Below are 13,123 nucleotides of genomic sequence, written 5' to 3'. Positions count from 1 at the left end.
CCTATTCAAAGTATATCTTTCCAGAGATATTCTATAAATTCATGTTTTTGTTTTTGTTTTTTAAGTTTTTGAAACAGGGTCTCATCTGTGGCCCAGGCTAGAATGCAGAGATGCAAATAATATATATTAGAATATATATCAGCCAGTACGGTGACTCACACCTACAATCCTAGCACTTTGGGAGGCCAAGGCAGATGGATCCCTTGAGGTCAGGAGTTTAAGACCAGCCTGGCCAATGTGGCAAGACCCCGTCTCTAATAAAAATACAAAAATTAGCCAGGTGTCATGGCAGGTGCCTATAATCCCAGATACTTGGGAGGTTGAGGCAGGAGAGTCACTTAAACCCAAGAGACAACGGTTGTAGTGAGCCAAGATCAAGCCACTGCAGTTCAGCCTGGGCAACAGAGCAAGACACCATCTCAAAAAAACAAACAAATAAATAAATAATAAAGAAAAGTATATATATTGTTCTTGTATACATATAGTTGGGCTACCAACATGGAATAAGCATGTATATATGTATATAATCATACCTACCAACATGGTAAGCCTCTAAATTATGGAAATAATTAAGATGCTGAATTAATGTTTTTCAGACCCAATATAATGGGGTCTTTTATCTCTCTTTTTTGAAATTACCATGACTTTTCATTTGGAAATCATCTTGGACCCTTTTCTCTCCCCAGCTTCCCACATCTAGTCAGTTATCAAATTTCTTCTGTATCCATCTCTTTATTTCCATGGTTATCACGTAATTTAGACCCTTTTTACCTCATTACTGAATTACTAGTGTCTCTGTTCTCAATCCATTCATAGTGGGAAGCCAGATTAATCTTCCAGTAAAATGACTGAGATCATCCTTCTTGCCTGTAAAGTTAGTTTTTCATTGTTTCCCCACTGTTTACTGAATTAAATTTGAGCATTCTGTCCCCTGGTTAAGACTGGTGTCCCAAGCCCCCCTGCAACACAGTTCCAACTCATTATTCTAGTATTCTGTCTCATTTTTCTTTTCTTTTCTTTTTTTTTAATCTTTTTATTCCAGGTTGTCAACCCAACCCCCAGAGCAGTTCCAGGCCTTCAGAGAGGAGGTGGCTGTCCTGAGAAGCGTAGGGGCGTAGGGCACGTGAACATTCTGCTCTTTCTTTTCTTCTCTTTTTATTTTTCTTTCTTTTTTTTTTTTTTTTTTTTTAAGACAGAGTTTCCCTCTTGTTGCCGAGGCTGGAGTGCAATAGTGCGATCTTGGCTCACTGCAACCTCTGTCTCCCAGGTTCAAGCAATTCTTCTGCCTCAGCCTCTCGAGTAGCTGGGATTATAGGTGTCCACTACCATGCCTGGCTATTTATTGTATTTTTAGTAGAGATGGGGTTTCATGATGTTGGCCAGACTGGTCTCAAACTCCTGACCTTAGGTGATCCACCTGCCTCAGCCTCCCAAAGTACTAGGATTACAAGCATGAGCCACTGTACCCAGCTTCTGTTTCACTTTTCTACTTACTGTGATACTATATTTCAATCACATTGAATCCTTGCTATTCCCTAAACATCAATTAATTAAACAGTTAATTCCTTGTGCTTTTCTGCTTTGACTCTGTTCATGCTTTCCCTGTGCCTGGAATACCTTCCCTCCTTCCATCACTCCCTTTCAAATTCTTCTTCCCTTATGGTCTGTTCTCAGTATAGTCTTTTTCATAAAGACTAAGGGGAAATACATTTTCCTTTGAAGTCCACGCATTCCTTGTCTTAAGATTCTTCAGCCTTCTAGTCATTTGCATAGTTGTGTAGATTAACATTTTTAGAGGGTAAGATAGGGAAATGCTAGGGTAATGTCTATATCCTTGGGCCCTTCAAGTGTCTTCTGCAATGTATGTGCTACCAGCTAAGTAATAAATATTTATGGAATTAAAAGTTAAGCTGTATAACCTACAGAATTGAGATCTTCCCCTAGAATTCCTCCAAAATTATAAATATACTAGCCCTAATTGGAATACGAGGATAATCCCATAGAATTCACTTTCTCTCCTAGACCTTAAAAGGATCACACTTGTGTTCATCAATTTGTTTCTCTTAAGAGAAAACAAAAATGTGTGCCTTAGTTTTTACCTTGTAAGAACATGTCTATAGATATCTCAAGTAAGAGGAGGCTCTGTCATTTAATAGTGATTGCTTATATCTCTAAGTTTGGTATGGTCAGTTACTATTATTTGAAGATTTTTTTTGGCGTTATCATCTGTTAACTAGAATAGTGATAAGAAAATCCAGGATGTGTCTCTTTCTATAAAATCAAATTTATTTTTCAGCATGTTTTTTATTTTGATGAAGTCTTTGGTGAGGCATGCACCAATCGGGATGTATACGTGAAGACTACTCACCCACTTATTCAGCATATTTTCAATGGGTACGATAATGATTATTTGCTTTTCTTGCTTTTTATTTTCTATTTTACATTAACTCATATTTTTCTATAAATATCACATGCTTTTTCAGTGCTTTTGACTTAAACATAAATTTGTGTTTTAAGCTACTGAATTTAATTTAGATTCTTCTGAAAACATACAGTACCTCTCTAGGATTTACCAAACATTTAGAAATTTGCAGTAAAATTTCCTTTTACACTGATGACATTATTTCTCTGTGTCTAGTGGGAAAATATATTGTGATAGACAGTGAAAGGGTGTAAAAAAAAAAAGATATAAGCTGTTAACAATATAATCCCATCAAAGTCCTCAGAAGAAAAAGGTTTAAAATGGTTGGAGTTAGTCTGAACTTCAATGATAAGAATTATGTATTCTGGCTATAGTTCAGTTAATTTTTTCTTTGGAATTGGATAGATAGGTGAATATCACTTAACAACTTTTTACAGATGTATTTTTAAATTATTATTTACAATTAATAAACATTAAATGGGACAGGAATGATAGTAAGGGCCTCTGTTGTGTATGTATTTAAAATATAGGCATGGGCCAGGAGTGGTGGCTTGCACCTGTAATCCAAGCACTTTGGGAGGCCAAGACAGGAGGATAGCTTGAGCCCAGAGTTTGAGACTAGGCTGGGAAACATAAGGAGACCCTGTCTCCACACACACCAAAAAAATATTTATTTTATTTTATTTTTTTGAGACAGGGTCTTACCCTGTCACCCAAGCCAAAGTGCAGTAGTGTAATCTGGGCTCACTGTAACCTCTGCCTCTCGGGTTCAAGCAATCCTCCCTCCTCAGCTGGGACTACAGGCTCCTGCCACCATGCTCAGCTAATATTCTTGTATTTTTTGTAGAGATGGGGTTTTGCCATGTTCCCCAGGCTGGTCTTGAATTTCTGGGCTCAAACAATCCTCCTGCTTCAGTCTCCCAGAGTACTAGGATTATAGGTGTAAGCCAGCATGCCCAGCCTATAAAAAAAATGATGTGCACCTTGTGGTCCCAGCTACTTGGGAGGCTGAGGTAGAAGGATCGCTTGAGCCCAGGAGGTCAAGGCTGCAGGAACTGTGATCATGCCACTGCACTCCAGCCTGGGCAATAGAGCAAGACCCTTTCTCTGTCTGTCTGTCTGTCTGTCTATCTGCCTGCCTGCCTGCCTGCCTGCCTATCTATCCATCCATCCATTCATCCTATCTCTCTAATCTACCTACTTGTCTATCTGTTTGTTAAAATTGTAGGCATGGGCTGGGCATGGTGGCTCACGCCTGTAATCCGAGCATTTTGGGAGGCTGATGCGGGTGGATCATCTGAGGTCAGGAGTTCAAGACCAGCCTGGGCAACATGGTGAGACCCTGTCTCTACTAAAAATACAAAAATTAGCTGGGTGCAGTGGCTCATGCATGTAATCCCAGCTGCTTGAGAGGCTGAGGCAGGAGAATCGCTTGAGCCCAAGAGGTAGAGGTTGCAGTGAACTCAGATTGCACCATTGCACTCCAGCCTGGGTGACAGAGCAAGACTCTGTCTCAAAAAAAAAAAAAATTGTTAAGTATGTATGATAGAAAATGCCAAATAGCCTGCTAGTGGTGCTGATTCCAGAAAATTTGACTGTTTTTTTTTAAATCAAGGAATAATTTACATAAAGTAAGATGCACAGATCTTAAGTATTCAAGTTTGATGAGTTTTGATAGTTGTATATACATAAGTAACAAATAACTGTAACAAGACATGGAATGTTTTCATCACCCCAAAAAGTTCTCTTGTATCCCTATTTAGTTAATCCCCCACCTCCACTGCCAGGTCTTAGGTAACCACAGACTTTCTGTCAGTATAGATTAGTTTTGTTCTACAGTATAGAAATAGAATCATTATAATATATGCTTAGCATAATGTTTGCTTAGCATAATGATGTTTTTATATTAGTACATGTTGTTACATATATTAATGATTCTCATTGCTGAGTAATATTCCCATCTATGAAATTATCAGTTTGTTTTGTCCATTCTCCTGTTGACAGACATTTGCATTGTTTCCAGCTTTGGACTTTATTCATAAAGTATGAACATCCTTTTTTTTTTGAGACGGAGTTCTGCTCTTGTCCAGACTGGAGTGCAGTGGTCTGATCTCAGCTCACTGCAACCTCTGCCTCCCAGGTTCAAGCAATTCTGTCTCAGCCTCCCAAGTAGCTGAGATTACATGTATGCACCACCACGCCTGGCTAATTTTGTATTTTTTAGTAGAGATGGGGTTTCTCCATGTTGGTCAGAACATTCTTGTACAAGGTTTTTGGGAGCATGTTTTCATTTACTTTGGGTAAAAACCTAGAAATGTCATTGCTGGCTCATAGGATAGGTGTATGTTTATAAGAAAGTGTCAGTTGGGCACAGTTGTTCACACTTGTAATTTCATACTTTGGGAGGCCCAGTCAGGAGAATCACTTGAGCCAGGAGTTCAAGACCAGCCTGAACAACATAGTGAGACTCTATCTCTAAAAAAATTTAAAAATTAGCTGGGTGTGGTGGAACATGCCTGTAGTACCAGGTTCTTGGGGGGGTTGAGGTAGCAGGATTGCTTGAGCCCAAGAGATCAGGCTGCAATGAGCTGTGATCACTGCACTCCAGCCTGGGCAACAGAGCAAGACCCTGTCTCGAGAAAAAAAAAGGGAAAATGTCAGACAACTTTTCTAAGTGTACCATTTTATACTCCCAACAGTAAGGTATGAGAATTGCAGTTCTTCAGCAACTGATATTGTCAGGCCTTGTTAGCCTGTATAATGGGTATTAAATCATCTCATTGTAGGTTTAATTTGAATTTCTCCAATGCTTAATGATACTGTGCTTCTTTTCATGTTTTGTTTTGTTTGAGATAGAGTCTCACTGATGCTCAGGCTGGAGTGCAGTGGTGTGATCTTGGCTCACTGCAACCTCTGCCTCCCGGGCTAAAGTGATTCTTGTGTCTCACCCACTCGAGTAGCTGGGATTGCAGGTGTGTGCCACCACACCTGGCTAATTTTTGTATTTTTAGTAGAGACAGGGTCTTGCCATGTTGACCAAACTGGTCTCGAACTCCTGGCCTTAAGTGATCCGCCTGCCTCAGCCTCCCAAAAGTACTGGGATTACAAGCGTGAGCCACTGTGCCTGGCCCTTTTTGTATTCTTACTGACCATTTAGATATCTTCATTTGCCCATTTTTTGTGTGTTTTGTTATTGTTTTATAAAAGCTATTTAATTTTTAAAATTTTATGAGCAGGCTAAAAATGTGAAACACCTCTTAGGTTCAATTTCTTATACACTAAGTCTGAGGAGTAAGTTTCTAACAAAGTTAGAATTTGAATGTTAAGACTTTAGTAATAACAAATAAGAGTTGCAAATTAAGTGTATTCATTCTTTAAAGTGTAATAAGGTTTTTCACACCTATATTTGTTGTTTTTTGCAAAAGCTTATCCCTAAACTGTTCAGAAAGTAAAGTAGATACTATTCCTTCCTCTTACTATGCTGGATCTTCCTTAACGGTGTTCAGATTTTTCTCTTATAATTCTTTTCCTAACTCCGCTCTGCCAGTGTACTTACCACACTGCTGGGAGCCAGGGTTCAAAAGGCAAAGAGTAACTGGTCTCTGCTCCAAGCAGCTTATATCTAATTAACTCCCATGTCTTGATTCTGTCTTATCCATGGCTCCCTTGCTTTTGTCATTTTACTCTGTTTTCTACCTGGCTTCAAATCTTTTCCTGTGTACTCATCTCTCTGCCCACCTCCAGTCTCGCCCTATCCCTGTCCATGCTGTAAATGAAAGAAAATGACCCAAGCAAGTCTCAATCACTGTACATTTATTTGTCAAATTTAAGAATGCGTGCCCAGGAGACAGGTCTATACCTTTCTCCAAAGACAATTTGAGGGCCAGGATGGTCTCAATCTCTTGACCTCGTGATCTGCCCAGCTCAGCCTCCCAAAGTGCTGGGATTACAGGTTTGCGTGACCCAGTTCCCAGCTTGACTTTTCCCTTTGGCTTAGTGAGTTTGGAGTCTGAGATTTATTTTCCTGTCACAATGCATAGACTTTTTTCTTGCTGCAAGCAGTTACTTTTATCATTAATCCATGAGATTCACGTTTAAGACTCTGTAACAGCACTGAGATTATGTTCATTCTCTACTCACTGCATAGGTGAATCCCACAATACTCAGATAATCTTGGCCTCCAACTCCTCATAAAACATACTGTGATTGACAGGCTGGTCTTCCAACTCCATTCTCCGAGACCTCTTATTCTCAAGTTCTTCACACTCATAGAGGGTGTGTATGCACACATGTACACACATACAAGAGCAGTGCTTCTCACTTAGAATCATAGGACATCAAGACTGGAAGGGATTTTAGAAACCAAGTAACTCAATCTACTGATAAAAGTGAAAACTGAGGCCCAGAGAAAAGTGAGGAGACTTGCCTAAGGTCATATGGTTAGTTAATGGCAGGGCAGAAACCAGAGCCCAGGTTTTTTTTTCCCCTGAAGATTTGGTGTGCCTGCCACTACCTCTGCTACTGTGGCCTGTGCTCATGCTTTTCCTGCTCCACAGTGGAAGCTCTCTGACCCCAACCCAATTCCTACTCTTTTAAGTCCTTCCTCAAATTCTTTGCTTACATTGATTTCACCTTTATCTAAACTTCCTTAATTATGAGTCGTTACTACCATCCTACTTACAGCATGATCTATTATTTCTTGTATTTAATTCTCTATTCTTTCACTAAACTTAACTTTCCAGATTAAGAGTAGATCATCTCTAGGATCCTCTAAAGCACCTAGCATGGGGTAGGAACTCAGTAAATGCTTATTGGCTAAGTGGTTTCATTAAAGCCCTTGTTTTATTTCTCTTACTGGTTCTGTAAGAAAATTACTATAAGAAAACTCAGGCTGGGTGTGGTGGCTCATATCTGTAATCCTAGCACTTTGGGAGGCTGAATGGGCAGATTTCGAGACCAGCCTGGGCAACATGGTGAAATCCCATCTCTTCTAAAAATACAAAAACTAGCTGGGCATGGTGGTGCATACCTGTAGTCCCAGCTACTCAGGAGGCTGAGGCAGGAGAATCACTTGAACCTAGGAGACAGGTTGCAGTGAGCCGAGATCATGCCACTGCACTCTAGCCTGAGTGACAGTGAGACTGTTGCTAAAAAAAAAAAAAAAAAAAAAAAAAAAAGAAAAACTCATGTACTGGTTTGAGAATTTTTTTTTCCTCTGTGTTTTTATAATGTAAAGTCCTTTTCTCCTTAAAGGTTTCTATGTTTTTAGCTGAATTTTCTCTAGGATTCTATGTTTGTGTTTGACCTTTGTCATTAAAAATCTATGTGTAAGCTAATACTTCTCTTAATATGCATAAGTAATGCAAATTATCCTTTCCCCAGAGGCAATGCCACTTGCTTTGCCTATGGACAGACAGGTGCTGGAAAGACCTACACCATGATAGGAACTCATGAGAACCCAGGATTGTATGCTCTAGCTGCCAAAGATATCTTTAGGCAACTAGAAGTATCGCAGCCAAGAAGGCATCTCTTCGTGTGGATCAGCTTCTATGAAATTTACTGTGGACAGCTTTATGACCTCCTAAATAGAAGAAAAAGGTACTGAATAGGAGTGGGAAGGGATAAACCTTTTCGTCACTGTTTTAAGCCAGAGTCCTGGAGAATCACTGAATCATGGGCTTTAATGAGATGCTTTGGTACATTAGTGCCCTTTTGTGAAATGAGCCTCCTGCATCAGGAGGTTCATGCATCCTTAATTTTCTAGCCATCAATTCAGCTATAGGAAAATGTAAATTCGATTTTCATTAATATTTTTTAAAGTGTTCAATATTCTGATGTCTATCAAAAGACTTTCCCTTTTATTTTGGTCTATGAAAAAGGTCATAATTTCTGGAAGTTAGGAAATTAACATGTACTTAAACTCCTTCCTGTTCTTTTGACCTATTATACTAGAAAAACTATAAATAATGTTTTCCACTTTCTCTTGGTTTTCCTTTAAATAATCTTAGGGTAAATGCAATGATAGTTTTCTGATCCATAAGAAGAAAAAAAATCTTCTCATTAGAATTTTAACCCTTATTAGGCTTAAATTATTGCCCTCACAACATAATATAGTAATTTAAAAATGTATTCCATAACTTTACTTTTAAACACCTATTATATTTTTCTGGCATGAAGTTTTCATTTAGGTTGGAACAGATGACTTAAACTGAGGAGAAAAAAGAAGTTGTGGAGGAAATGGAAGAATAGAGGTTAGAGGGAGAGGGAAGGTGGAAGGATTAAAGGTTGTCATAACAGAATTAACCAGGCTTGAGACGTGGGAGGAGTGAATTGAGGCTGAGCCTGCTAGAAGGCGAGGGAAACCTAATCAGCTTGAGACTAGCCTTCCAACAAAGCTATGCAAGCCTCTATGGAGCTGTCCAAAAAGATGCACAGGCTTCATGTGCTCCGAGCCAGCAGTGGAATGGGGAGTGCGGGAGCAGTTCCAGTTCAACAGGAGACCGTAATAGGGCAGGCCCCCATTGTAAATGGTCACTAGGGTAGGAGAATTGGAGAATCCAGCAAGTGGGCTTAGGCTGGCCACTCTCCTATAAACTATTCCATTGAAAAGAAGACCTTCAGATATGCCACTTGAGATTGTATAGGTGTTCAGAGTTCAGTCCTGACAAAACAACTGCGAAATAAAAGAGGGTGCTACGGCCGGGCGTGGTGGCTCGCATCTGTAATCCCAGCGCTTTGGGAGGCGAGGCAGGTGGATCACGAGGTCAAGAGATCAAGACCATCCTGGCCAACATGGTGAAACCCCGTCTCTACTAAAAAAAAAAAAAAAAAAAAAATTAGCTGGGCATGGTGGCGTGTGCCTGTAGTCCCAGCTACTCGAGAAGCTGAGGCAGGAGAATTGCTTGAACCTGGGAGGCGGAGGTGTCAGTGAGCCGAGATCCTGTCACTGCACTCCAGCCTGGCGCCTAGCAGCAGAGCGAGACTCTGTCTCAAAAAAAAAAAAAAAAAAAGAGGGTGCTACTCTGGGGATGCTTGAGAAAGAGTCGCCTTTCTTTTTTACCTTCTTGGTGTTGACGTCTGGAATTAGCTCAATCACAGCTTCTCCATCAAGCTCCAACGCCCTCTGACTGGACCCCTTTCCAGTCAGAATGCTCACTTCCCTTAAAGAACAATTGCCATAGAATAAAAGCCAATTGTGCTCACTTGCTGGGGCACCTGCTCTCTCGCTCGCGCGCGCTCTTTCTCTGTGTGTGTGTGTGTGTGTGTGTGTGTGTTTGTGCGTGTGTGTATTGTTTGGGTGAAGGGAGGTTAGGATATCCAGCTCTTTCTGAATGCATTTCTTTAATGAATTGCTTAGATTATTGCCCTGTATATTTGCATTCCTCAGTTGTAGCAGGGGGATAGGCATATATTAACTCCTGGGTTTGACACTTCTCTGAGGCTCACTAGGGAAGACCCCTGCTTACTCTACAAGTGTCATAGCCTGTGGGAGATTAGATAGATAGATAGATAGATAGATAGATAGATAGATAGATAGATAGATATAGATATAGATATATCTCCATTTAATTGGCTAATATAATCTCTTTATTTCCTACCTTTCTGGGGCTTCTGAAATGTTCTGGTCCATTGATGGCATCCTTTCCTGTTTATGCTGTTATGCTTTATCCTGTCGATTCTTTTTTCTTTTTCTGAGGCAAGGTATTGCTCTGTCGCCAAGGCTAGAGTACCGTTGTGCCACCACAGCTCACTGAAGCTTCATCCTCCTGGGCCGAAGTGATCCTCCCACCTCAGCTCCCAGATAACTGAAATTACAGGCACCTGTCACCATGCTCTGATAATTTTTATTTTTTTGTAGAGACAGGATCTTCCTCTGTTATCCATGCTGTTCTTGAGCTCCTGGGCTCAAACAGTTCTCTTGTGTAGGCCTCCCAAAGTGTTAGAATTACAGGTTTGAGCCACTGTGCCTGACCAATTTTTTAATAAGATATATTTTCTATAATAGTGGGACTTTGACAAGGGTGGACAAAAGTATGTATTTTCAGTCTGACTCTTAAACTGGAAAACAAAGCTTAAGGATATTTAATTCCTAGAAGTACAGGATAAATTGTTTTTATACCCTTGCATAAAGATTGAAGTACATTTTAGGCTGTCCATGAGGAATCTTTCTGGGGTAAGCTCAGAGATTAAGGCCTGGGAAATATGTTTAGGAGTGACAGGAGGGCTCTAAAAATTAGATCTTCCTTTTTTTTTTCTTTTTAAACAGTGATGGGCTCTTGCTACGTTATACAGGCTATAACATAGTGACTATTCACAGGCATTATCACAGCATACTACAGACTCAAACTCATGAGCTCAAGCAATCCTCCTGCCTCAGCCTCCTGAATAGCTGAGACTACAGGCACACAGCACTGCACCCAGCAGCTAGATTCTTTTACTCCAGAAGCCTAATAGATTTGTTTTCAGAGAGATTATGAGCATTGGTGAGTCTGTTTCCCTCCAGTTCTTCTGTAGAGATCTGGAAAATTGGGATAAAGTATAGACTGAGAAAAAAATTATATTTGAGAAAATCATTCTTGTATTTTAAATTATGAAGTGGAATTCCATTCTTAGCCCTGATCAGTATCTTATTAAGAGGGAAAAATAATCTTAGAGTCTTTGATAGATTCAACATGGCTCTCAGTAGATCTGATTTAATGATGATGGTAGACCATAACCATTTATTACCTTAAATGCAGGCCTAAGGCATTCAGATGCAGCCCAGCTCTTCCTTGCTCCCTTATAAGATGTATCAGGACCCTTTACATTGAAAATAAAAGAAAACTCCATGTATACTAGCTTATGCATTTAGGGAAATCGTTGGCTGAAATAATTGAAAAGCTTAGAGGACATTCAGTCTTCAGCATTGGTTTACTCCAGCAGCTCAGGGATGCAATAAGGACCCAGTTTAGTTGCATGTCTTCATTCTGTCTTCTGTGTTAGTAGTTTCATCCTGAAACCAATTCTCTTTGTAGATACAAAATGGTTGCCACTGCTCCCAGGGCCAGAGGTCCATATTCTTTCACATCCAGGGACAAAGGGAGAGCATCACATCACCAGGCGTCTAACAACCAGAGACCAGGACTTTATTTTGATTGGACCAGCAGAGATCCCATGTCCACTTCTAAACAAATCACAGTGTAGCCAGGAATACATCATCCACTGATTGGCATAGGTTTAGATTATGTGCTCATTCTTTTAATTATAGCCAGAGATGTTGATTTGTTTTACAACAATCAACAACCACCCCTGAATCATAGGGCTAAGGTCAGGAGGGTGGGGTTGTAGGGAAGAGAAGCATCCATCCCACTCAGACAGAAAACTGCTGCTTTATAGAGGAATGGTGGAATGGTTTCTGGGGAGGCAAGGACAAAGTCTGTTAGAGTAGCACCATCATACTAACCACGTTCTTATCTGCAGGCTCTTCGCAAGAGAAGATAACAAGCACATGGTACAGATAGTGGGACTACAAGAACTTCAGGTGGATAGTGTGGAGCTCCTCTTAGAGGTAATTAATTCTTCCTTCTTTATTACTCCACTGCAGCAGTGTAAGTACATGAGACAAATTCATTTTGCTACTAAGCAAGTACAGTGAACTTATATTTAGGCAAAGGGCAATGGCAAGCACACCACATCTGTAAAATGTGAATCCTTTTCTGAGAGGATAGCTTGTTTCTCTATTAGGGTTGATGGCACAATGCCATGGTTAGTGGGAGGTAGGGTATATGGGAGAACCTAATAGATTAGAAAGATACTACCAGGCCAGTTGCTTTTCTTTTTCTTTCTTTCTTTTTTTTTTTTTTTTGAGATGGAGTCTCACTCTGCCTCTGGAGTACAATGGCGCAATCTTGGCTCACTGCAACCTCTGCCTCAAGGGTTCAAGTGATTCTCCTACCTCAGCCTCCTGAGTAGCTGGGATTACAGGCACCTGCCACCACGGCTGGCTAATTCTTTGTATTTTTAGTAGATACAGGGTTTCACCATGTTGGCCAGACTGGTCTGAATTAGATACTTTAAAAAACTGAGTCAGGTGTGGTGGCTCACACCTGTAATTCCAGCACTTTGGGAGGCCAAGGCAGGCAGATCATTTGAGATCAGGAGTTTGAAACCAGCCTGGCCAACATAATGAAACCCCGTCTGTAATAAAAATACAAAAATTAGCTGGGTGTGGTGGTGGATGCCTGTAATCCCAGCTACTAGGGAGGCTGAGGCAGGAGAATTGCTTGAACCCGGGAGGTACAGGTTGCAGTGAGCAGAGATTGTGGCATTGCACTCCAGCCCGGGCAACAGAGCGAGATTCAGTCTCAAAAAAAAAAAAATTATGAGAAAAGACACTCACTGAATGAATTAATACATTGATCACAGTATTCTGTTATCATTTGCTTAAAATTGGGTGTTTAAAGGACTGTTTAATCTTCAAATAACAGGGTTTGCGGGAATTTTTGTTGCTGCTTTTTAACAATTAAGACTTGGGACTTGAGTGTGTGCAGTAACATGGTGGCCCATCATTAGTATGTATCTTTTTCTAAGTTTCTTTTTCCTGAGACAAATACTGTAGGTAAATTTTGCTTAAAGGATGAGACTTCGCTTTGTGTTATTAGATTCCTGGGTCCTGGGATCCAAAATCTGAGTATAGTGCCCAAGTGTGTCTGTTTTAGAGGG

The 13,123-nt window shown here is 40.3% G+C and overlaps 1 protein-coding gene across 5 annotated transcripts in view; it reads left to right on the top strand.

The window, feature by feature from the left end:
• The window catches only part of KIF24 (kinesin family member 24), a 67,952-nt gene that overhangs the window by 28,263 nt on the left and 26,566 nt on the right, over positions 1-13,123 (top strand). For all 5 annotated transcript variants that reach the window (XM_054257153.2, XM_078370869.1, XM_078370867.1 and 2 more), the window contains 3 exons: positions 2,297-2,394; positions 7,805-8,020; positions 11,882-11,969. In XM_054257153.2, coding sequence (XP_054113128.2) covers positions 2,297-2,394; positions 7,805-8,020; positions 11,882-11,969 — 402 coding nt within the window. The remainder of the gene's footprint in view (positions 1-2,296; positions 2,395-7,804; positions 8,021-11,881; positions 11,970-13,123) is intronic.

The sequence above is a fragment of the Callithrix jacchus genome, chromosome 1, assembly GCF_049354715.1.
Source record: "Callithrix jacchus isolate 240 chromosome 1, calJac240_pri, whole genome shotgun sequence".
Classification (NCBI taxonomy): domain Eukaryota; kingdom Metazoa; phylum Chordata; class Mammalia; order Primates; family Cebidae; genus Callithrix; species Callithrix jacchus.
Note: the sequence above shows the minus strand (reverse complement) of the source record. Positions and strands in the feature narration are given on the sequence as shown.